The sequence below is a fragment of the Corvus hawaiiensis genome, chromosome 5 (assembly GCF_020740725.1).
Source record: "Corvus hawaiiensis isolate bCorHaw1 chromosome 5, bCorHaw1.pri.cur, whole genome shotgun sequence".
Taxonomy (NCBI): domain Eukaryota; kingdom Metazoa; phylum Chordata; class Aves; order Passeriformes; family Corvidae; genus Corvus; species Corvus hawaiiensis.
In genome coordinates, this window is record NC_063217.1 from 40,697,652 (window position 1) to 40,725,200 (window position 27,549).

General features: G+C 38.0%; 1 protein-coding gene across 3 annotated transcripts in view; it reads right to left on the bottom strand.

Moving 5' to 3' along the window:
• The window catches only part of KLHL2 (kelch like family member 2), a 57,129-nt gene that overhangs the window by 24,475 nt on the left and 5,105 nt on the right, over positions 1-27,549 (bottom strand). For all 3 annotated transcript variants that reach the window (XM_048303662.1, XM_048303660.1, XM_048303661.1), the window contains exons 3-4: positions 25,198-25,304; positions 20,639-20,760 (exon numbers count right to left, since the gene is read on the bottom strand). In XM_048303662.1, the coding sequence (XP_048159619.1) occupies positions 20,639-20,760; positions 25,198-25,304 (229 nt within the window). The remainder of the gene's footprint in view (positions 1-20,638; positions 20,761-25,197; positions 25,305-27,549) is intronic.

Consider the following 27,549-nt stretch of genomic DNA (forward strand, 5'->3'; position numbering starts at 1 on the left):
ACAGCAAATTTCATGGCAAACATTTTAAACCCCCCTCATGGACTATCCAGAAGAAGCTGGTCAGAGCAGCTGCCCTGGAGTGCCTCCATACCAGGCAAGGGTGTTCATCCTGCCTGGGGGCTGCTAGATGACCTGACAGGCACAGCCCCTTGATTGGCAGCACTTCTTGAACACACAAGGTTTTAGTAACTCTCCTGCTAGTTGAGAATGGGGGAACAAGTCCAGTGGAAGGAGCCACCAAGATCATCAGAAGGTTGGAGCATGTGATAATACAAGGAGAAGCTAAGAAAACTGAGTTTGTTCAGCCATGAAAGAAAAAAAGGGAGACTTTATTACAGTCCACAGCTACCTAATGTGAGGTTAGAGAAGAGTGAGCCAGACTGCTCTTGAAAATGAGTAGCAGTAGGACAAGGAAAAGTAGGAACATAGAAAAATCTGACTGGAAGAAAAGGAGTTAGGTTGATTTTTCTTTTTTGTGTTGGGTTTTGCTGGGTATTTTTTAAATCATGAGGCTGGTTAAGCCCCAGAACAGGTTGCCCCACCCAGCTGCAGAATCTCCATTCCTGAAAGATATTAAAAATTCAGTGAACAGGCCTCTCAACCTGCTTTTAAAAAGCTCAGTGAAAAGTAAAATTTAAACTGATTAAAGCTTTCTGCCTGTTAATTTAAATAAATTTTATCCAGTAATTTTATATCTGTCCAAGCTGTCTTCTTTGTACTCCTTTTTGTACCATTAGGTTCTCCTAGACAGACCATATTGTGATACCTGATATATGAAGATGCTTAAGACAATATTTTCATCTCTACTACTTTTAAATTTCTTGTAACCTTCTTAAAATTTCTGCCAGGAATATTTGCTCAAATTCAAATTGATACCCACCAAAATCACATTAAGATCAGTATAATGTCAATAGGAAAGTAGTGAAAGATCGTATTTTTTGGAAATGTTTTGAAAACAAGATCCCACAACATAAACCCAAAAATTCCTCAGAACACTGAAGCACTTTTCAAGCAAATAAGCCAATAAAAATGAGAGCAGCATATGCCAAGAGAATTGAATAATGTGCTGTCTAAAATAGAAAAATTCCATTCTTTACTGCACAGAAAAAATAGATCTGTAACATTAGGAAAGACACTAATCTAGGAAAGCAGATGCATGAGAATCCAAACACACTACAACATAGAAGCACACAGAACAGCAAGTTACATCCTTGCTAGTCACAGATATTGCATATTTTCAGATATGACATTAAACTGAAATAAATTTCAGAGAACAGCAGTTATGTTAATGCCTGTAATAAAAAAAACTTGAGGAAATAGATTAACGTTTAACATTTATTTCTTTTAGATAACTATTTCAGCAAAATAAGCTCCTTAATTTGCTGTTTACATTATCAGAGCATAGGGAAGAAGAAATTAACATAGTGGTTAAAGATAATCCAAATTATCTTATTTTTTTACTCTCATCTACATGCATCTGTGCTGTAATTAAAACGGTGGTTTGCAACTGAAGTGTAGTCTAAATTCTAGTGAAATCATTCAGCATGGCATTGAAATTATGCTATTTGGGAGTATGCATACAAAAACACTAAAATAGACACAAATATTTTAAGGCATCTGTGGGATAAAATATGGAAGTTTCAATTTTGGAAACGTCAACCCTGCCTGAATTTCTGTATGAACAACATGTGCATGCTAAGCGCAGTGTTCCAGTGTTAAAATACAAAACTAAGAGGGTGCACTGGAGTTAAAGATGTGCATGACCTGCAAGTTTAGAACATGATGACATGCACATTATGGAGGATACCTTCTGGATATCTTAACATCCTCAAGGCTATTGCACAATGAAGACAGGGATGTATTAATTTTTCCTTTAGCTTAATGAGCCCCATAAAAATAAAAATCAGGTGCAGATGGCAGTTTCGTAGTATCACAGGAAGGAATCAGCCTGCTAATCACGAAACAGTCCGATTACTTCACATTCCCTCTGTACTAGATACAAATTGGTAGAGCACCATTTCAGTAGAAAATAATTAAATAATCATGAAAATGCAGTATTTTAAATGATTGACATGATCTACAAAATACTAAGCAGCTCCCAACTTGGAAATCAGTGTGACAGATTAAAATGGAGTATAAGGAAAAAGTAACTGGTTTACATATCTGCTTTTTAACTCGCATCATAATCTTAAGTGTACTTAAGAGTTCACTTCACTTAGTGACATGCAATTGATAGGAAGTAACCAATATGCTCAAAAAGTAGCTTTTGAAGAGATACCACCTTGGAAGATTAGTCTGAATGAACTACAAATTGTTAATTAAAACATTAGGTACAGACGTGGGTTTTCTGGATTTTTCTTGGGATTTTTTTGAAGGGGATAGGTGTAGAAGTTTTGAGAGGGATTTGGGATGTAGTTAGTGATTGCTGATGTGCAGAAACAAGATTCATGAAGCAAATGAAATAACAGAAGAGCCATTTATTCAAGTATTACACTATATTGAGTGATGTCCATCTGGTCTATAAGGGAGAACCATGCAGTCTTGCTTGGCTTCAGGGCTCTCCTACATCTTCTCTACCAGAACAGTGCCTTAACCACCACATTAAAGTGCATTTTGGCATAAGCTTTCAAACAAGAGAGACAGATTGATTTCCTAGTCTGATGGTTATTTTTGTTAACAGTCAGAAGCTTAGCCTTTCAAATCCCTTTCTTCTCTTAGAAGATACTGGCAACAGAAATGAAACATTCTCTCACTTGGAGTAAAACATCTTGAACCTAAAATAATTTTAGTCAGAATTTTAGATTTTTCTTTCAGTGAAAAAAATTGTAGACATTTTGATTTGATAGGAACAAGGTTCTTGATTTGAAGTTTGGCCACTGAATTTAAGTATGTATATAGTAAGTAATCTAAAATGAAAGCTCAGAATCCTTCATCACACTTTAATTAATTCAGTCTTTAGAAGATTACACAGCTGCATAAAAACACCTTCATATTTTCTTAGGGACAGCATAATTTAAACAAGACTAACTCGAGTCTGAACAAAGCCACTTCTGATATTGTGTCATTCAGGAACTGGACAATTTGTTCTTTAATTATGGCAGCTGAAGTGCTACCCTGTCAAATAATATACATAGCTACCCTGCAAAAGGATTAGAAGAAGCTGAAAAGATGAAGTAGGCAGGATAACATAACTCGCACTACACGGTCTGCTCTCTTCCCGTAAAGGCTGACCCACATAAAGAACCGCTGCATCAGCTGACGCTCTGCGCTTCCAGTGAGCTTCAGCCACAGGACTGAACTGCAGCATCTCACACCTCCAGCACCAGGCCACCCTCAGCCTCAGCCCCCACTGACACACAGGGACTTAGGGTATACTAAAGGCTACTAGGATAGGAACATTTGTAAAAGATTGCCCAAAACTGAAGATGCAAAGGGCTGACGTAAGACTAAAAATGTTCGTTCCTTGTTTCCTAAAGTATACAAAAAACCTTTGAAGAGGTGGGGAGAGGGAGTGGGGAAGGAAAGAATTGTTGGTTTGCTGGAGTTTTTTGTACATTACAGACTGACTTCTAACAAACAAGGTTTGTTCTCCTAGCATAACTGAGCATTTTCTGGCAATTTAAAAGAGAGGGCTTGAAATGCCATTTGCAAAATCCTAAACCTTGGCAGGAAACAAACAGCAGCATAACTGGGATAGCAGATTGTGAACCTCTGCTTGCTCTATTATTTCATTCTCTGGTACAGAAGATGCATCTATACTACCAAGTCTTAAAGTAATACAAAACCAAGACCTAAGGACAACAGAAATAGAATGAAGTAGAAATTATTTCTGTGCATGGTGCTTATCTTCAATACAAAAATTATGTCAAGATTAAAATCTAATATGCAGTAAATAGTCCTTCAGTGGACTCAAACCACATTTGATTACTTCAAGCTTTTACCATTATAATTATGTTTTTGTAGTTTATCAAGATAATCTTTTACTTATTATTCAGTTTCCTACAACAGACCATAATTATATTCTAGAAATGTCACGGAGGATTTCCTCAAAAAAAAAAAAAAAGGCATTAGCCTCAGTGACAAATTTCACAAATACTTTAATCTAGATGTTGTGCTTAGAAAAATCAGGTATGTAGAGTCAAAATTCGCAAAGTAAATAGCATCTACAGCTTCCCATTTGATTTTTCTTGCAGATGAAGGTTTAGTACATACATTTCATGATTTAAAGTACAACCAATATCAAGAAAAGAGAAGCATTTTCAAGGAAGCCTTTATTCAGCTTCCAAAATTTCATCTTATGTGTCACAGCATACTCCTGAACCTACTTGCAAGTAAGAGAGGTCAACTGTGGAGTCTCTTTAAGGGACTTCATTTACTCATAATAAGCACCTGGAATTGCAGGGAGGTGGACAAGCATTCATTTCAGCAAATGAACACTGCACTTTAAGTTGGCAAGGGCTACTTTTCAGGTTTTGCCACAGGCAGCTCTATGGTCATACAGAGAAAGAGAGATGTGGATGCCTACGGTAAAGGTCGCACCTGAGACAAAAGTAGCTGCTTTCATCCAACTTGGCATGGAAGCATCTCTAGCACAGCCTAGCACTGTGATGATTTTAAAGACTCAGAAAAGTTGTACAAATGTTTGTACACACCTTACACACCTTAATTATTAATGTTTAGCTAAAGGGCAACCACATCCTAGCAAGGCAAGATGAAGGCATCAGGTTTTAGAATCAGAAAACTTGTGATGTCAGTCCTGATTACTTATCTACCCAATGGTCATCAGATCTGATACTCTTTTTTTTCCTTTTTTTTTTAAATCATAGAATGGCCTGGGTTGAAAGGGACCTTTAAGATCACCTAATTCCAACCCCCCTGCCACAGGAAGGGACACCTTCAATTAGACCCAGTTGCTCAGAGCCCCATTCAACCTCGCCTTGAACACCTCCAAGGATAGGGCAGCCACAAGTTCTCTGGACAAATAGTCTATTCAAGTCTGTAAACTCTTTTAGGCCACACCATACTTAAGAGCTTGTGGCTGTAATACCTCTCAATGGAATCCCAATCCTAGCTGGCCCATAAAACAAAGAGTTAAAAGTATTTTCCAGGCTAGTCTAGAACTTCACAGTTTTCCAGAAAAATGTTCAAATAATAGGTAAAATCCAGGCCTTCTAAAAAGAAAAAACAACACATCTCCCTAGTCAACTACACAAGAAAAAAAGAAATCTCAGTTTCCTTCTGCAGAAGGAAACGGCAAAAAACTTGCCTTTGTTAGAACAGTTTTTGTCTAGCTCTGCTACAAGCAGCTAGGGATCTCCTCCACAGTCTGAGTCACACTGGAAGCAATTTTGGCATCTGGTTTAAGACAGAGTCTGTTATGTCCTCCATCCTTCCCCAGTATGCGGCTAATCCCAGTATTTACTGAAACGAAGCTTCAGAGCAGTGCTCTGCTTCCACCAGCACCGCCCCTTCCCCTGTCTTCCCCTTTTCTGAGGAAAAGGGGAAAAAGAAACCTAGGATGGAGAAAAGTAGAACAGGTGAATTCAACCCAGATCTGGGCCTCATATGGCCTCACCTAATTAGGGAGGTAAACCTTACGAGGTGCAAATACCTGCTTTGAAACACAGTCTGCCTAATGGTAACACAGGTAATCATTTCCAAACCAACAAGCACAGCTAGAAAGCAGCACAGCTCACCTTGGGCATCCTAGGCAGCTTGCACTCATGCATTTTGCAGCAATGTGTTCTACTCATTTAGGCACCCACCCTAAACAATAACAACTACATGGATGCACATACATGTTTTTGCACTTCTCTTTAGGTACTCTAAAGAAAAGCGTATTATCTTCCAGCATAAGTTAGTAACTCACCCTTTTCCCCTTTACAAGTGTATGTGGAGTCTTTGAAACAGACAGACACTGGAAGAAAAATAAGAGTTCTGTTTTAGTCAACTCTCAGTCAGCCTAGAAAAGGCCTGAATTCCCTTCCTCTCTCAAATGATAGCTTTTCCATGCCTTTAATGGCTTTAAGCCTTTCCCCAAAGCATGCTATTCCTGTCATATTTTAGACCATCCAACAGTGATAACAGGTGGTAATGCAGATTTATACAATGACATAGAGATACTGCTGTGCCATTTTTTATGCTCCTTTTGAAAGACACTATTTTACAATAGCAGAAGTTTTTCTAAGGTGACTACAGTATGTTATTCTATACTAGAAAAAGCTGTTAATGTAAAACATAGCTGTATGTAGGAGTAATTCAATTTTTTTTCTTTTCATGCATTACTTTACACTTTCCAACATTAATTTTGGTCTGTGATCATGCTAGCCTGACATCTAGCTTAGCTAGAAAGCAGTGAGATTTTCTATTTTTGTCCAATCTTGAAAAAAAATCCTTAAACCAGTTCATCACCTACATCTTTTGCTACCTACTTTTCAAAACTAAAGGAAATATGTCCTTTGGAAGCCTGTGACACATTACAATCACTTTGATACAGCGAAACCCAACTATTTATTCCTATTTGTTCCATTCCTCCCTAGGGACTTTTGATCTATTTATTGCTCATCATGTGACAATTAGGAGGGACTATAACCAACTTGACTTTCAAAAGCCTTTGATATGGTTATTTCTGGACCACTCAAAGAATTACAGGAGGATTTTAGTAGCTATGCACAACTCATAAATAGAATTCTGAAACATATGGGAGTTTGAACTTTCCTTATCTCACCTGCCACTAACAAAAACCAAATCCTTGATAGTCTCTGTAATGCTCAGGATCACTAATGACTTTGTGGTGATTTACTAAAACACGAGCTGAAATTCCAAGGAATAGCCTGCTAGAGAACATAACATTTTCATACGGTCTCAGCCACCTCACTTAAAAAGCTTTTTTTCTGTGGGTATGCAAGGATTATTTTTACAGATATGTCTATAAAATCCTATTTGCTCTAGTGATTGGATGTTTTTATTCATTTGCTTTTGCGCTTCATCTTTTGACCCTTTCTCTAAGCCTATCCTTGATCTGTAAGAGGATGCACCTTGCACAGTCCCTTGGCGTAACTGGGACTTTCTACCTTAATTAGTTTTTGGCAACTTTCTCGTGCATGTCTCTGACAGCCCACACGCTCTCCTAAATCACTCATTAAAGAAACAATATGCAGGAAACGAACAGATGTTATATTTAGAGCTGCAGTGCTGAGTAAAAGTGTTTTATTCTTTTTATCATTTAAATTAAACATGCCTGTTTAAATCCCTCGGTGACTTCCCATTCAGCGCCCACAGTAATCAGAATCACATGCTTCTGAAGTGCAGGATTACAGATCAGTATCTCTTCTGTAATACACTCCTGCCTCAACCCCACTTCTCTCTCACCCCATCACCTCCTCCAAGAGTTTCTGATTCATTCCTTGGCTCTTGCTTAGACCATGCTGACATAGCCAAGCTCCAAGCCTCTTCACCGCCTTTGCCCACAAGTCTCTCTTCCAAATAAGCAGAAACAAGTGGTTTCATAAACCGCAGCCCACATTCCCCCTCCCACAAAAAAAACAAACCAAAACACGAAAACCAGAACACCCAAACATTTTCTGAAGGTATAAAGATTTTGAGACAGGGAGAATCTGTGATTCAGTCCACAAGACAACAGTCTCTCTCTGGAAGATGTATGACTCTCTGCCTCCTACACACGCTGGCACTTGATAGTCCAAGAGAGTCTTTTACAGCCTTGGGACAATTTTAATTCACTCCTCATACCTTTTGACCCACATTTTAGATTAATTTTCTCTTTGGTGCTCATTCTCAGTTCTGTTTCTCCCTTATGAATTTCTCTTTGGCACCTACAAGCCAGTGTACAACAGCTCAAATGTCCATTCAGGTATCTTGTCATTCTTACAAGGCTCATACCCTTCTGACTACTCAATTTTCTTCATGAACAAAGTTCTGGGATCCCCATTCAGCCAGCCCAAAAAAAAAAAACCTTAAAAGCATAATCTGGAGGTCAGAGAGAAACAGCAGTAAGATATCTGCAGAAGGGAAAGAAAAAAAGGCAGTAACATAAAAATGTGAATACCTCAGGAGAGAGTATTTGCCATATCTGTGCAACATCTGCTTCTCCTGCCACCATTTTTCCCTCTACCTTAACCACAGCTCCAGCTTCTCAGACACAGCAGTTGCTTTCTCTGCAAGCTCCTTTTGCTACTTACCTCATGAACTTCACTGTCCTCTATAACCCAGGGGAGCACATAGGAAAGAATTTTATCCCTAAATTAAGTAGTATGAATTATATTTATTCAGTTTGGCTTAACAATATGAAAGATATTGAATAGACATGTCCAAGAGACTCTTTAGGAAGACAGCCCAGCCCAAGAGAGAATAGAGACATCACCAGAGTGTTTCTGCCTCCACTGATCTGTGGGCCTGGCAGTAGGGTTCTCAAGTGATTGTGCATGTACCTACTGCAAAGACATGCTCAGCCTCACTACCAGGCTGGAGCCTGGAGATATGGAGATGCAGCCACCTAGTTGTTATCAGGCTACCAGTTTCAGCAACCCTTAATGCTTTCCTCATGCTGAGCACACAGTGTGATTTCCTCCTGTCACATACCACCAAGCAAGCCAAACCAGAAACAGAAATCCTTTAAGAGAGCATCAAACATCTATCAAATAAGTGTGAGGCTTTGGAATACATCTTCAGCCACATGAAAACACCAGTTTCTCAGTTGAAAACAAACATAGAAGGGGGAATGACAATATAACAACCATAGCTGTTCTGCAGTGCACATAATAATATTGTGCTCCAAAAAAACAGGCAGTTCTACTTCGCACATATATAACAGCTAAAAGCACAAAAGATATCCTCTGAAAAAAATAGAGAAAAATACATTTTAAATGCATTTAAAAAGTGTCAGAGAACAAAACATTAAATTTCCCTACAAAGCTATTTGCTTAGTATTTTGGTCAGCAGCTCTTATGTGAAGCTTACTCATTTTAAGTGCAAATTAACAAAGCTTATATTTGTAATAAAATAAGCCTGTAAAAAGATTGCGCTCCTCTTTTCCCTTCCCTCCTACACTCTTTCTCCTGACAGGCAGGCACATATAAGCAAATGAAGAATGCCTACTAAGATTATTTCACTGGAAAAATGAGATCATTTACTGTTGCCTGACATGTCTTACAATGCATATAAATTCAAGAAGTGTGCCACTGTCTCTCCTCCAGCTATGCCACATATTAGTTGTGCCCTCATATTATTAAAATCTTCAAAGCTGTTGTCATAAACACAAAAATAGGTCAAAAGGAGGTAACCAGATGGTTCCTTGAAGCCTTCAGTATAAAATATATACAGTAGCAAAACACAGTGGTAGTCTTTCAGCATACAGTCAAAGAACACACTATAAAGCTGTTTAGTCCAACACTAAGTTCTTGCCCAGTAAGACTTAAACACGTTTCTATGAATAGGGTTCATAATGAAACTCATGTCAGCTTGGATTTAAGTACTTCTCTGCAGTGTCAGCAAGCCCTTAATATTATTAGAACTGCGCTGTCATAAAAGTGAAAGTTTGGATTACCATGTAAAGAGTGGTTTCAACACACATCAGAATTTAAAAAACACAAGTTAATCCTGTTTTAATCATAAAGTCATTAGGATGAACCAGTTTTACAAAACATTTTAACCTGAATGACTCTGAATACAACTTCAGAATTTGCCAAAGCTTTCATAATCTATGTATCTATGCCACAGCAGCCATCATGGAGACGAGCAGACAGGCCAAAGGCTTGTTTATTTTTAAGGCTCTATAAGATGATCCAATAAAGAACTCCATCTCCTCCTAACGCTTTAATAATATCTGCATCAGGGAAATAAGATCACCAACCACCAATAGTTTTTGAAAATCTAATAGCTCGACTACATAAAACATTTTTTGGAAAAGAAAATGCTTTCAAGACCTTGTGCAGTTGCCTGAAACCTATTAAGAAAGAAAAAAGTGAGTTTACGGACAGAACATTTTACGTTTTCATGAAGGCAAGGCAAAAGTGATGGTAAAATGAAATATGATGATGGAAATATGGTGGTTTCACGATTAATCTGAGTCTAGAAAAAGCCAGGATATGGAAGATAAGGGAATCAAAGGCCATGACATATATTTTAATTATCTCAGAAACAAGCAGGATTGTAACCTGTCACCTCAGGGCTCAGTAACTAGCACCTTACTCATGATATATTGAAGGCAGGAAGCCAAATCTGTCCAAAATGTGAAGTTTATAGGAGATTATTTGGGAATCAGAATTCAGTATCAGCTCAGAAAAATAAAACTATGTGAACAGCTTAAAAGATAGCTGTACAGTTCTATGAAGATTTGGCCTACCAGTCTGTCTAAAAGAACATGTGCTGCACTGGGATACTTTGCTGAGAGTTTCTGGCAAGTTAAGTCACAGGAAATATAAATTCACAGATTTCACCTCTAAAGATACTATCAAAAAACTTTACATTAAAGTCAAAGCTATTTTCATTTTCTGAAAAAATCTACTGCCGCTATTGACAGGGAAATCAGTGCAATATTGCTCCACTTTTTTAGGGGCAGTAAGAGAAACAACATACACTTATTTATTTAAAAAAAAAAATCTCTAGAAAGAAAAAGAAAAACCATAACAAAATAAGTATCACTGTTATCTTCAATAGGATTGGTATTATCTGACCTAACTGCATTGTTCTTTAGAAGCATGCAGACTTTAGCAATAAACCAGCTCAGAGGAATATTCACATGGTCCAATACTCTGTGTCTAGCACCAAACATGTAAGCAGTCATGTACTGCAGGGAAGACTTTGGAAGCTAAACAAAGATGAAGTGACTGTCTAGGCACTGTGGAGATGCAAGAGGAAATCTGTATAAAGAACCAGTGGGGAGGGGGGAACAGGACAGGGACAGCCATAATGACCCACTGGCTTAAAACATACCTCGAAACTGTATTCAATTAATAAATAATATAGTGATGCTTTTAAAATGCTTTCATCAGGAAACTGTGGTTAGTAAATAGAGGCAAATGCAAGTAAATAAAAGGCCTTTATCAAGAACCAGTCAGCAAACTTCAGACATGCCAATATTAACCTGTGGTACAGCAGTAATAGTTTTATTAAGTTACTTGAATCTGCTAGAATGCTCTGACTGCTTCTAGCTATCATGACCCGTGCTGCCATCACCAAACTGCATTGTCTAGAACATCATCAAATATTTGAAAACCATTCAGCAATTGCTGCTAATTTAGAATAAACTCTTCTTTAGGAGCCCTGCATTTCAGTAGAGTGCACGACTGGGGAGGTACTGGACCTATATTAAGTATCTGTTGGTCTCTTGGTGACATGTAGGGTGTTAATCATGACCAATAAGGATGTAATTGCCTAGATCCAGCCTACCTATAACTCACTCTTCTCAAGATATACTTTTATTTAAGCTATTTCACTTTCCCTGACTACCAAAAGGTTTTTAAAAAAGAGGTGGCTAGGCACATCTAGCAATGTATCAATATCAGACTTATTCCCTTCCTGCCCCATTTAGGTTTCTAAGTGTGGCATTTTTTTCCACACATCTCTTTCTTAGGTTCTCTGAAGGAGAACAGCCAATTCCTGTAGAAGCAATTTCAGCACTACCTTCTCTCCAACCAGTTTCATATATAAAATATGTATTTTATATTTGAAACAGAACCTACTGCACTATAAGATTCAGTGAAAGCTTCACAGGATTCAGTTCAGTTGAATAAATATTTCTTTTATCTCTTCCACCCACTTACACAGCAGCAGGCACACTTCCAGGACACAGAATACATGTCTCTGTTCAAGTACTGAATTCAACTCCCTCCTCTTACAATGCCCAATCATACATTTGTAAAGAACCTTTGTAAAGTCAGTCTTGGATTCTAAAAAGGAAAAATCTACCCCAATTAACACAAACCTTCCTATATTCGTAAAGAAAATATACTCCTTTGGATATACCCCTTTGAACGGAGAGGGACATTTTGTGATCCAATAAGGGAAAAGAGAAGTTCTGTAGTGTTCAAAGACGTACTTTATTGGCAGGCCTCACAAACTCTTGAAAAACACTCCAAGTTAGATATGAAACTAGTTCCAAAACACATGCTTTATGCTCATCACACATCACAGTGTTGCTAACTCATATAAAGACACTTGGTCACCTCTTCATATACACAAAACACTTGTGTTCAAGGATAAAGCTTCACAAGCATCACAATTATTCCTAGGAGTATTCTGATTCTCAGCTCAGATACAAAGTTAGTATGGCTCTGAAGATTACTGGACTGTAAGCTCTATTAATTTGATCACATAAGTGCTCAAATACTGTGGCAAGTATTAAGTAAAGAGTCTTATAAACTGGCCTGTATTAAGTCATTCTGTATTTTCTTCAAGCTAAAAGCACACACAGCTAGCTGCTGTTGTTCAGTTGATGTGCAATATTAAGTTGTTAAAATGGATATTCCATCATGATCCTGAACTCCCTTTTTAACTGAAGTCCTGTAAACTGGTGTACCTGACCCTTAGTGGAAAGGGTACTGAAAGAGGGAATCTGAGACTATCATGAGACAAGCATGAGGAAAAAAACAACTCCACTACTAAATCTGACATTCTGGTAATACAAGTTTCAGAACAAACTGGTAGTGCCTAAACAGGTTATTTCGTATTTCCATCCACATAAAACTGCATGGGGTTCATCAAAAGCACACCAATTCTAAGTACAATACAACAATTTATTCTGAATATTTTTATCTGAGTTTATTCTAGTGCTTAGCAGAAGAACAAATAAAGAATGTTTCATGCTGCACAGAATTTTATTTTTGCCTTTAAATTAGTATCCAGTGAAGATTAGGCGTGATAAATGCAGAACCTATGTTTACATGGACTTCATCTTATTGATCATACATAGTTTTATTACATTTTATTGAAAGTAGTATCTACTTGTTGGTTTGTTGGAGGTTTTTGTCCTCCTCAACATACACAAGTCTGGACTGTTCATTATGTTGCATTCTATTTTGTGTAATGCTCTCTTCAATAGATAGTCTACATTTTTCTTTCAGTTTTAAAATGACATGTACACATCCTTCTTCTCTCCTGCCCTCCCACCCCTAAATCAGATATAATTTTAAAGATTTTCAGTAGGCCATTTTTTTCTGTTATTGGTGAATTTTAAAATATAATTGAACATTTCTCCAAAACAAAAATACTTTTTTTGTAAAAATTGTAAAATTGTAAAATTTTTTTTATTAAAACCAATTTTAACATGTGGTTGTACTCTGGAAACAGACCTGTAAATTGGCATCTCTTCCTAACAGATAATTCCTGGTGTGAACTTGGAATGTTGCCCACTAAAATTCCTGAAAGACACTCAGCTACTATTAAATCAGATAATGACTTCCACTGGTTGCAGTTTTGGTTCATTAGAAGTATTATGCTAATAAGCATAAATACTTAAAGCAACAAATCCCACAAAATGGCTTTTACCAAAACGAAGAGATGCCACAATTTCTTTCTCCCACTGTATGATGACTACTTCCACGTTGTCATTCTTACCCTCCCTACCAGCGTAAACATATAGCGACTACTACAATCAGTGTTGTGTTACTGGAAAATCAATGACAAAGAATCAAACACTGTATTTTTTATTCACAAGATAATAGTTTCACTCTTGTCTGCAGTAAAAAGGCCTCGATGGACCAATTTTGGCCACTGCATATTAAATATGTAGATATAGGTAAAATGGAAAGAGTCTAGAAAAGCATTAAGAATGGTAAAAGATTTAGAAACTACTGCCTCCAAAGTCTATGATGTTTAGACTAAAGAAAAAAAATGTCAGTACATGAATAAGAACAGTCATTCAATACATAAGACTGTTACAGCAAAACCAGCAACAAGCTGCTCTACAAGATGACAGAAGGAAGTACCCTTAATTAGTCTAATATAAACCAGGAACATTTAAGTCAGATACTACCTACTTTTTGAACTAGAAAAACTATTAAAGCAACTGGAATAAACCACCTAAGGATTATAATAAAGTTTCCACTGTTAGATTAAATATGTTCTGCCACGTCTAGATACATTCAGTCACCGTTCCACTTTACAGAGTGCAGTAGCAATTATCTTTTATGCTATTCCTTGTAACATCACATTCCTTCTTCTTTGTGCTCCTTTAACATACCCTCAGTCCAACTTATGGCATGACACAATGCTTGTGTATATATATAATTCAGAAGCTGACCATCTTAAAAAGCACACATCTGTTTTCTTAAGCTGTGGGACTTCTCTGGGTTTTGGTGTGAAATATCTGCTCATTTTCAACCTAGAAGATTTTTCAGGATGCAAAAACCTGCAAAGTTGATCAACCAGTAGACCTTAGAGGTGATGAGGTGTGGCATGAATAGTCAAAGCCTGTACTACCAAACATGGTGCTGTAGAATGTCTACCTTACTAAATAGCTGGAACAACATGAGGATCTTTTTTGAGGATTTCTTGGGGAAATCAGCTGCTTTTTTGGACCTTGTTTTGACAGCACCTTAAATCAAATGTGCTGTCAACTCTTATGCCCACACCCCATGACACCATACAAATAGAAGCATCTCTGTTGTACTTTTTACGGCAATCTGAGTGAACAGTAAGAGTTACAAAGAAAAAATCCATACATATAACTGTTCATAATATGCTTATTACTATGCAAGCGTTGCTCTTGAATAATTTCAGAAAATGAGCACAAAAAATGATACATCTTTGGAAACAACCCTATTCAGGATTCTGGAATTCATGTTTGTTGTACCTAACAAAATTCTTTAAAGGAAAAAATATGCTAGGACAGAGTTATACAATTGTCAAAATACAATTTTTTGTGATTTTCTCTTCTACTATCTCTCATGCACTCATCTTGTTCAAAAGCAAGATAGCAGTAGCAGCAAAGTGAAGCTACATGTAATGCTTTCCCCAGGCTGCAGGGAAACATCTACTCCCAACATAGGTGCATGTTCCTACACTTCAATACACTAACCCCAAGAATTGGGTGAAAACAACTGACAGGGCCATGATCCAAGTTAAGAATAACTCAAAAAAACCCCAAAAACCCATGCAGGGTGGAAGTGGAGATACTGAGTGTTATGCTGTTGGATGTTTTTTTTAAGTTCAGTGATCTGCTTTATAAAACAGTCCAGCAAATAGCTGCATCAGCACAATTAAAGGAACAGAGAACTGTAGCAGGGAATCAGAAAGGAACCCAATCAACTAATGTGTGTTTATTCAAATCACATTCCATTCAGCCTGTATCAGGCTGACCTCTAAAGCCCATAACAAATCCACAGCCCGCCAACAACTGCAGGAATTTCTCCTCCAATGTATTTGTGCTCAGGAGAGGCCCGAGGTGTACAGCTGACTAAAAAGGGGCTGCAACGCATACGCATAGCGTGGGAGAGTTACTCACGCATGAGCCTCTTATAGTAACCAACTCTCCCACATTGTGCACTGCATGTAGTTAATACCTATATGGATATCAAAAAGATTTGATATGCAAGAAAGCTGATTTGCCTTCTGAAAACATTAACTTGGGTGTTCCCTTCTTAAAATATGAAGAATGAGATACTGCATTGTCTGACATTTAATTTCATTCCTAACAAAAAAAAAAAAAACGAAAAAAAAATTTAAAAAAAAAGAAAAGGGAAGAGCAAAGACTTAAGAATGCAGAAAAATGTGACTTAAATGTAAATACAGCAGAAACACTGGCATGGCATTATGCAAAATGAGTGCCACTAGAGATGAATTATAAAATAACTTGTTCTAAATGAAGGACAAGCACTAAAAGAATGTACACATTCATATACCAGCTGTCTTATTGTTGCAGGCTGGGAAGAACCTATTGAACCAAGAACTGAAGAAAAGAACAAATGTTCTTTTGTATTTAACTAATGTAGTGGTAACAGCCAGTGACGAGGGCCTCCCGTGTTGATAGTTTAAGGGCTAAATGAATGTGGTTTTCTCCTCAATCACTGACTTACACCTGATTTTTCTGCCTTCACACCTGCGCAAAAACATACATAAGTGAGAACAGGACAGTGGGATGAAAAAGATGTACAGCTCTCACTGAGAAGCTAAAAAGGCACAGACAGGAAGCACTCTCCTGTCCACATCTAGATCAAGTAAGATTCTAGGAAAGAAGCTCAGCCTTAACCTGCCCCTTGAGAAAGACCCATGAGCTGGGCTAGGATTATGTATTCCTTTATAATTAGTTTTCATAAATATACAATGCAGCTATTTTAATACCAAGAACTACTTAGGAATTCTACATTATTTAAACATGAAGCTTGCACATCCTCTTCAAACACTGTATCACTTATTAGAATCTAATTCAATACCTATTCTTACTATGTAAAACCTGAAGAGATGGAATGATACACTTGAAATTCCATAAAGGATATCCGAATAAGAATCATAACCAGTTACCTAGAACCTGACACTCCAGTTCAGCACACTACTCTAAATATAAAATAATGTAAGACAACATTACATGGCATCTTAGCTTTTCATGGTTCTGTATTCCTACAAGATAAATTCCTAAACACTACCAAAATTTCAGAATACCTTCTAGGTCATATAGACAAGAAACAGAGCTAGAATTAATCTCAAGAGCATGCAACATGCTTATGGAGAGAACATATTTTTAACTAAGGCCTGACAATCTGCAGTGGGTTTCTAGGTTTCCAGAAAGTCACAGTTTTTGCATCTTGGCTTTCAAACTTAAGGAAAAGAAGTTGCATTAGCATATTTATTTTTATCCGTAGTGTTTATTTCTGCTGTAATGCCCATGAACACTACATATCTAGTAATAATATGCAAAAAGAATGAAAGTGACAAAGTAGGAAAAAGTTCACACTTGTAGTGCGTTGAACCTGAGTTGATGGACAGTCTTGTAGACTAATGATGCTTTGTTGGTGTGACCCAGCCCACTGTGGGGCTGAGGCAGCGAGATGCCAATCAATCCCAGCCCATCCCCTGGATCCAGTTTCCCGAAGAGGCAGACTCAGAGGGTGGGTCGAGGGGTGGCTCAGAAGCCTAAGCCGCATCACCCCTGGGCGGTGCCCAGGTCCAAGCCACCTCCCCTGGGTTGGGAAAATTCCCGGTTACTCTGTTGTTCACTGGGTCTCTGTTGTAACTCCCACCTCTCAGTTTCCCCCAGTGGATCTTGTTAAATTGTATCCTCCCTTGGCTTGTAACTCATTGGTTGTTTTCCCCTTTCACCGCGGTTTTCAAAACTGAGGACAAGGCTCCGAGGAGCCATCCCATCACAATCCCATCGCATTCCATCCCATCACATCGGATTCCAGCTTGTTCAGGTTGTGAAACTTCTAACAATAAACCTGTTAGGAGCCAGACCAGAACAGACTCTCTTCTCTCTTCCTTTGTCTCCAAGCTAACATGAGCCGATCCCATCGGATCCTGCCGTGTTCCCTCTGCCGAGAAGCCAGCTAGCTAGCCCAGCCAGCAGCTCTTTTCCTGATGCCGAAGTCGCTTCTGTGACGGGCAGAAGTAACGCAGCTGGACTCCCTCTGACCTGGGGCACGCCAGAGTTGGTGCCTTGAGCACCAAACCCTGCATTAACACTTCTCACAATTTACATATTTAAACCACACGGAAAGGCGGGAATTGCCTTTTGTCCCAGCTTGCCTCCTGGAAGGTGGAGGGGGCCTTGGAGCCTCCGCCGTTGGGTGGGGGAACTATCCCAGAGCCGCAGGCAGCTAAAACCAAGGGCTGCCACACAGCTAAACCCATCCAGCACGGCTCCCTGGGACCAGCGGGTCCCTCTCCTCTCCACACGGAGCCAACGGGAGCTGGCGGAGCCTCCTGTCTGCAGCCAGCACACTTCGCACTGAACTGAAGAGGACACCACGCAGCCAGCAGCACACAGGGAGCGAGGCTTTCCCCACCGTAAAACCTGAACAAGAACACTCTTCAACGTGGCGGCTTCAGAGTCAGAGAGAAAGAGAAGTGAGTCACGTAGGACGGAGCCGAGCATGGCGACGGGAGAAAAGAGGGCAGTACCGCGATTCTCGTGAGTAGCTTATAAACCTTCTTGCATGCCATGGTAAGAAACTGTAATATCACAAACTGTTTGTCTCTTTAATCCATTTGGAGTACACAGGGGGGTGGAGAATTCACGTGTGGCCCGTGAAAATTGTGAAGAGTGTCTATGCCAGGCTATATAGAAGCATTGAGAGGCTTTTAGAGATTTGTGGCGAAGAAAGCCTTTGTGTTCAGGCCAAAGTAACTCATCCTTAAAAAGATTAATAACCCCATGTGATGGCCCGTGTTTGGCAGTGTGAAGGAACTGTGAGATTTTTCATGGGGGAGATGTTTTACACCACAGCAGATTGTTTCTTTCAGGACGGGTCTGCTGTTGGTGGCAGTTTGGGAACCATGTGCAGCTGAAGAAGAAAACCCATTTTTCCTTAAGCATATGCCAGAGACTTATCAAGAACTGCAGCACTGACTAAAATCCCATGTTCTGTTATCCTTTGTGCGAGTTGGGTAAAAGGAGGAAAGTGCTCGAAAGGGGGAGGGGGTTTGTTTTAATTTCTTGTTATTTCTCTTTACTTTTAATTCTATTAGTAATAAAACTCTTTCTTTGTACTGCAACTGCTTAAGTTTTGTGCCTGCTTTGCTTTCTCCTAATTCTTATCTCACAGAGGGGAAATGAGTAAGTAATGGATATTTTGACCCAAAACCACAACACTTAATTGGTGTTTCTGCCCGGTTTATGAACTGAATCCACTACGACATTCAATACCAGTCATATTACAAGTATATTCACCATCAACATTAAATTGCAGCTATATTGGAAAAAAATCCAAACCCAACTTAGAAGCCCAACTTTCTTCTCAGCACTCAAGTAACCACAAACTTGTAATATCACTCACCAAGCCGTATTATTTATACTAACATTCTCAACATCATCAGATATCTATTTTCAGACAGATAACCAGGAGCCATGAAAATTAAAGCCCTATCAGGCTCACGAGCGTTAAACCCGTGGATTTCTGGCCTTCAGCAACTCCTGTATGAGGAAGAAATGTAAGACTTTTCCTCCCCATTAACACTGAAGAGTCAGCATTGCCAAGGATGGGTGATAATGCTTCCTCCTAGGCAACACCTACAGCCAAAATACAGCAGGGCTGCTTGTTAAGTCCCTTCTGATGTTATGGATCAAATGTACAAGATTAGAGCCATTAAGCTCTGTCAGCAAGACAGAATATTCTACTTTAAGGATGAAAAGCCAGCATGATCGAGCAGCAAGAGGTCAGTTAGGGAATCTCTAACAGTTCTGGATTTGCTCAAGGTCTTCCACAGCAATACAGAGATTTGGGCAACCACCAAACTGGTAAAATACAACAGAATTTCAGTCATTTTTTTCACTCTGTACATTCATCATCAGACCAGAACAATTCTTTAAAAACGAGGATCCTTAAGAAACAAGTCCTTAAGAAAGACAAGAAATTAATCTTGTAGAATTAAATGACTTATGGTATGACCTAAAATATGGAAGGCTTAGTAGTAGGATATTTTGTTCCTAGATGGCAGTATTTCTCATTTTGAGAAATATTCAATCAAGCATGGCTAAAACAAGCAGATTCAGCAGCCAATAAAAAGCTATTAATTTCAGCCTAACGTCCAGTAAAAGCAACTAATTTGACAATACATAATTGCAACAGAAGTTTTCAATGCCAAATACAGCAACATGGTTTTGGCACCCTGCTAAAGCAGCAAAATAACTGCTAATAACCAGTTATTTGGCATTGGGCAAGAGTAGAAAGAGCATATGAGTATGAAGGAAAAACACAAGAAATAAATGTATCACCCTTTATGCGACTAGTTTTAAACTTACCAAACCTCTACAACAAATCTCAAAAGATACTGGAAGGAAAATCTACTCTGCCCATCTTAAGTCCATCTGGATTTAGAAAATATTAAATGCAGGAAGCTATGTTTTCGAAGCTTGTGTTTGTTTTATTCTAATTGAAGCTTCATCTAAAGGTACAGCCAGTTGGAAAAACTGACTAGCTCTGTGTGGGATGGACAAAACCTTCATGATAGATATTGGTTGATTTAATTAAAAAAAAAAAAAGGCAGTAGCTAAAAATTTCTGCACAGTTGGTCACTGGCAAGTTACAGAGATTGAGCAGGAAAAAGTACTTTATTGTGTAGGCTAAAAGGAAAGAAAATAAACAGGACAGCTTAATTGAACAACATGGTTTCACGTTTAGGAATAAGTCTATGTTGTTTATGTAAATTGCACACAAGTATTAGAGAAGGGGTGGTACAGAGGTGGCTGACAGCATTAACTTTAGGCAGAGTAGACTATCTATTTTATTGCATTACATAAGGTTTGGTTGCAAAACCCATTAAAGTCAACTAACTCTTCATTTATGTGAATTGTCTTTGAATTTGACCCAGAATTTAAACAGCATGACTACTTGCTTTGTAAGCACAAGGTCTGAAAAAATTCCGGTTTGCAGATGAGATTTCCCATGTTGGAGTTGAACCACAGTGACAAAATAAATGACTCTGCACATTGCATCTCATTTGTTGCAGAAAATATTCTTACTCTTACCTGCACATTTTCTTCTGTAACTTGAATTTCAGCAGTGTAAATATAATCAATAAGCATCCTTAGAGTCCAGCCATCAACTTCCTTTATTCGAACTTTTTTTGCTCGGCTTTCACTCATCTCACCTACAAATACAGTTTATTAGTCAAGTAAATAAGACAGAAATACAGCACAAATGTAGAAGTTTAATAGCAGCAGAAATTTTGTGTATGAACAGTTGTGACAGTAGAAAAACTTCCATAATAATAACTTCTTTCTTTCCTTCCTTCTTCCAGTGAGAAAGGAAGATTTTGTTGTTACCATCATGCAAATGCTACCTTGGTTAATACTTTTAGTGCAGGTGACCTATTTTTTCCAGTGTACAGTATCAGGAAAATATTGTTACCAGACCTAAATAAGACACTTCAAATGTATACAAAAACATTTTTCTGGGAAAGCAAGCTATTAAAATACTCTAGCTTTATTAATTTCTGAATTGAAGGAGCATACCAAACATGGTCTGGAGTAAATTTCTTTAAATAAGAAAAGTTATATCCCCACAGAAGAATTAACATACATATTTCTTTGCTTGCCTATTTATTATTCCCTTAGCAACTTCACCTCTTTTACAGATCCAATTTAACAGCTCAAACTCAAGCTAAGATAAAATGGTAAGCAAGGGAAAACTTGCTGGATCTCATTTTGTGGAGGCTGACATGTTGGCCATATGCCACAACCAATCTTCATAGAAAGGCCTGCAAAGTAACTTCCACCTTCCAAAATATGATGTTTCTCAAAGTGCAGTATCTTCTTTATGGCTGAAATAATTATCCAAATATATATTTTGAAGTAATGGCTATAACGTTCTTCATGACTTCCAGATCAGGTCATCCCAGATCTTTAAACCCTTCTGCACTGACCCACTGAAAAACAAAACATGAACTACAAAAGTTGTGTTGGAAGATATATAAAATTTGACTTTGGAAGAATATATCCCAATCTCTGAATACATTAGTTTCTTATTCTTCTATGTTGGATATTATTTCTTTCCCTTAGGCATAGGCATCAGTGATATAATAAATTTAATGTATACAACAAGAAAGACAAGATGGAGAAGTGAACAAGAACATGCTAACCACTGCTGGTATTTTCTTATGAAGTCATACACATTTTCACTGTTTGTTACCCTCAGGTCTCTAGGGTTGGTGTCAAACAATGCATTTTACCCAGTGCTTTCAGCAAAGGGATCATCACTGAGGAAATCTGTTACCATGCCTTTATTCGTGCCTTTTTTTTGAGCTGAAGGGTAAAGCATGGCATTGCAAATCAACCCTTTAAGTGACAGGAAGTTCAAAAGACCATCTAGCCACATAAAAACCAGCAAAATCCAGCCCCCACAGAACTTTCTTCTTTCACCTGCACTTCTGAGACATTCCCCTACACCTTTGAAGGATGACTGCAGTAGATTCCCTGCAGAGCTCTGTATTCCAAGTTTCTGCTTCTAGTTTGACACGGATTAAACCTATTGATCTTCAGAGCATGTAAGCTGCTACTTATTTATTATGCAAGCTGCTGTGGAGGTGGTCCTTTGGGAAAACAGTGTGTGTGGGAAAGCAGATTTTGATATTCTGCAAGCACATTAGGTTTGTTTTCAGATTTTGTGTCAAGGCTTTTAGAGTCATGGATAGGCACCTTCTCTGTTTAAAAACCAAGCCCAGAATATAAAAATAAAAAACTCTAAACAAGAAAAAAACCCCCAAACAAAAAGCCCCATACCCAAACAACAACAACAACAAACCACCCACCAAAAATAACACCAAAAATACTTGCTTCCAACTTTCACGTGAAACAGACATGCAATCTTATACCACTCTAGATCAATTCATATCTGTTTGATAGATCATATAGAGGAAACCATAGATGCACTCAGTAGGCAGTCTCAGTCTAGAATTCAACCTGCTGAAGAACTCAGTTTATGACTAGGAAGCAGCACCACCATGTCTCCACAGAGTTCTGAATGACAGGAAAGCATACTGTGAACAGAAAGAAAGCACTGAGCTGATCCAACCTCCCAAGCAGCAGCAAAGCATCAGCTGAGTTGAAGATACTAAAGGGGCTACCTAAAAAGCTTCTGTGGTTCCTCACAAAGTAATGAAAAGAAGGCTTTTTTCTTCTTTTTTTTTACCCAAGGATTTTACAAATGGAGAATGGAAGCGAGGAGAGCAGGTAAATCCCTAAGGATAACTGCCATTGCAGAAAAGAAAATTAAACTCAGGTCACCCATGTCTGAAGTCAGGCCTTATAGCCACTGAAGAGTCACTTCTCTGATGTTTTATAATCAATTCCTCTAAACATTTAAGTAGATTTAAACCATATTTCTAAATAATTCCACTGTATAAGAAGAAATATTCCTAGTAACATAGATTAAACGGCAGGGACTTTCTTCCCCCCTCTCCCCATTAGGGCTACCATTACAAGTACAAATGGGGAAAAGGGAAAAAAAAACAGGCAGAGAGTTTGAACCCAGTTAATGCCATTTCCCAGCCTGCATTGCAGTAATACTTAATGACTCAGATGAATGATAGAATCAACCTGCAAATACATATCTAAATATAAGCTTCTAATTTCTAGTCAAGAAGTAACCCTAAAGCATACAAGTGCAATTTTTTTACTGTCTTTTCAGTCCGTGTTTTATTCTGGATAGAGGAAGATACTTTTTCATTTGGTTGTGGCTGGTTAAGGGATGAAATTTGCTTATTTGAACTTGCAGATTACTGGATGAGAATAAAAATCCACCTAAGAAGTGTGAATTCTGGGCTTCACGGAGAGAACAGTTACAATGAACTTCAGGATTTTTTGTGTGGGGAATGGCTGAAATGCACCAATACCACAGCTAGGCTGTGCTGTAAGCAACCTATAAGCCTAGTATAAAATCTGTGGGTAACTCCTAAAGCCACAGATGAATTCTATTTAAGCTCCCACCAATTTGGTTTACTAACTACACAAACCTTGCCACAGATATGTTACTTAAACACTTCACACCCATTACTCAAGTGAGCGTTCCCACTTCCTGCACCACTGGGGCTAAAGAACACCTACATTTAAGAACATATAAGAAGTTAAAAATTTTAAAAGGGACTGAAGCAAGGGAAGAGAATATTCCAGTAATTCTATCTGGAGAGCAGCTACAGACACTGCTGCCCTGGCACTCTGAATGGGTAATAAACTTCTCCACAGAAAGGGCAGTCAGGGCAAGCAGAAATGTCTTAATCACAGAAAGCATAATAAAAAGCTATACTCTGAGTAAAGACTATATTCAGTGTGATAGTCAACAACAGTTAATCTTTAATACAGAACTAATATAAGAGGCTTGCATTTCTCTGCTACTAAGGTGATGAAAAGGAACTGTAGAAGCAGCTTTTTTCATTCTAATTTTGTAGACAGCAGTAAAAATTAAGAAGGAATTTATCAGTCACCCAGAATGTTTGTCTCAACCACAAATGCAAACTTAAAGAACTACTTGAGAAAGAGATACTTAATTTTACAAGCAACTTCAAAGCATTGTTGTGTGACTCCACTTCTAGCCAGGATTATGTCAAAATATAAAATCAAGAATTATCAGTTCCTTCCACAGAACACAACAGTATTTCAAATTTCATCCATCTTGTTGCATACAATTAAAATTATTAAAACACCAATCTGTTTGCATATGGGCAGGCCAAGAGTCACATTTCTACCTCCATCTGAGCTGGTGGTCAGAAGCAATTCATTACAGAGAAGTCTTTGAATTTCAACAGTTGACAATAACTACAAAGCTGGCACGAGATTTGAGGAGGAATACACAAAACCTCAGAAGTTAATTTTAACATGCATTTAGCAGCATTCTTACTTTGACACTAAATTTCATATTATTTCAATGTGATTTGTAACCACGATGGAATTAAACCCACAGCACATGAATTTCAGCTGGAGGCTCCCATGAACCTATCTTAGCCTTGCAAGCCCTCAGCATTCCTGCTCTAGCAGTAAAGCAGTAACTTGGCCAGCATGGAGTGAGCAGAAGTAGAATCAAGCCTGTACAGAACAGTAGTGGCAATGATGCAGAGTACATGTCATGGAGAATTACCCTAAAAATACTGAAACATGCACTCCAGCTACAGGCTGCCAAAGCCACAGAAAGCTTTCATATCTACTAACAGCCTAGAGCACTCATGGTCTGAAGAACGTAGCAGCAAGTAGTTGTTAAAGGACAAAATTTACTCCAAAATTCACATGAAAGTTATTTTAACCTTCTCACTAGAGACTTAAAGGGTATATCAACTTGTCTATTCCTGGCTTAGTTAACATCTAATTTGTTAATTAAGGAGACTTTTTAAAGCATTCATCATGCTAACAAAGACTAAGTTGACAGTATGTCCTTAGACTGCAAAAAAAAAAAAAAAAAAAAATCATTAAGAACCTCAGATGTTCCTATTGGCTTATCTAAAAATCAAATTAGATCCTAAAAAGCAAAAGTCATGAAATTTTATGCTTTATACAGTTAGACTGGATTACAACATAGTAAGTATTGAAGCATTTGGTACCTGTAAACATGGCATGGAAGTAGGGGCTGCAGGCGGCTAACACAACTCTATGCGCTGCAATTTCCATGTCTTCAGCTACTATCGTCACATCACACAGCAAGTTTTGACTATTTAGAAATATCAGAGAAGGCAATTTCACGTAAGTGAACTACAACAGAAAAGTATATCATATCACACACTATTTCTTTTCCCATGCCATCAAAAGAAGCAGGCAGACAATGTTGATGAAGCATTGTTTTTAAATGTGCTACACAACCACATGGCTATTACTCAATCAGATTACGGATGGTGCTTGGGTACACAAAATTATCTCAAAATCAAACAACTGAATTGTGATTCATTACACAGAAGTTTTCTGCATTGAATAACCATCATTTGTATCAGCCCAATTTATAAATATTTTCTCTGCAAGTCTGGGCCCCTTTGAACAACTATGATAGAAAAAACCCAGAATTTAATAAACATAAGCGCTAAAAAAAATTACATAAGAAATAAGGCTTTACAGACAACAAAGAATCCAAACTTCAACTGAGATGTCTGTGTCACATTACACTGGAAACTCATGCCTACTTAATTGTTCAAATCCACTACTCTATCTTTTCTATATTTACTGTTTTCCAAGTATTTTTCATATTCAGCCCATGCACACAATAGCAATTATTTTTTCCAGACTGAGCAGTTTAGAATTTATTATGGTTAACTTCATATCTTGCCTGACTTTGTATCTTCATTACATTCATTTGCATTCTTGTCCTTTGTGACTGTAATACATATTTCCTCCGTGTTCAGTTGCAGTAAAGTAACATCTCATTTATAACCATTCCTAACACAGGTGTTTCTAATGCAGTTTACAGCTACTGGCCATACCTCTTCCACTTAAGTACACACTTAAATAACATGTGTACTCTTTATAATCCAATTTTCTAGATTGAAAGAGGAGAGGGGGAGAAAAAAAAGAAAACACACCACAACATCAAAAGGCTGCAATTTCACAGCATCTAAATAGCCATAGTTACAGTTGCCTTTTATTTCCTGCTCATGCTAGCACTGTCCCTGCGGAGGCGGTATGCAATCCACAAAACTCAGAGCCACTGCAACAGAGGAAAGAGGGAAAAGTATGACGTAACAGAACATATTCCTTAGGGATGGAGCTAGAGCCATACACCAATCCAGTGATTTCTATTTTTACCTTTCCTGAATACATATTAAAGATTTTTAGATAGTTTGCAACTACCACACTGAGTTGTATCAAAGACAGGCAAGCAGTTGCATTTTGCTTGGACAGAACTAGAGCTCTCAGGCAAACTGCTCAGATATTCACCTCAGTTCAAAAGAAAACTCTGTGATCTCTCAGTTCTGCAATCATTCAATTTTTATGAGCCCAGACTCAAGTAAGGTGGCTTTGTGGAGGTCACACACCAACAATTTTGGTGGCCACAGCTAACCTTTGGGGTCATATTGCAATCCTGGCATAACATTATCTTTCTGCTTTCAACTTTTAATATCTACAGCAACTATCTAAATCTCCTAAGTTTAGCCTGCAATATGGTTATTATCAAAAAATATGTACAATATAAGGTAATGACCATACCAGATGAAACACACAGTTCACAGGACCTTGAAACAACCATTACATTTATTATAAAAAAATGGAAACAGAAAACTACACATAAAAGAGCATCGGATACCCAGCTTTATCACACACCTGCACCTATCCTGACAACAGGAACAAAAAGTTTTATACTTAGTTACACACAAATACTAAAGATAACAATGAAGCCAGAAGCAACAGAATTACATCAATGCACGGCCAGGGTTAACTAATTATATTGCACATACGTAGACCTAGTAACATCTCTAGTCTGGAACTGCATGAATATGCTCTGCATTACTAAAAGCTGACAAGCTAAAGAAACTACTGAAGATAAGAGCTTATAAACTTAATCATGTACTCTGCTGCAAGCATCTTGTGGCTTCCACAGGAACTCAGCACCTTCATTTCATGAGGGAGCATCAATTTATTGTAGAAAAGGTTGTGTTCTGAAGTGGTATTGTACAAATTTGCTTGTATAGAGTGACTGAACGAGCAGAGCTGTGAGGGATACATCATCATGGTATAGAAAATGAGGAATAAGGGCAAGAAAGTATGCATTTAAGAATAACTGAGCAACTGTTTACCAGCTTGCAGGCTATTCTTCATTGGTTCATACAGAGAAAGTTCATTACCTCCATCTTCAAAAGGTTTTGGTAAAGTCTTGTTTGTAAGAATGAGAATTTTAACAAATATAGGTAACATCAAATTCCACTGTGATAAAAGCAAATTATAATAAAGTGAAAAGATAGGTATCAAAG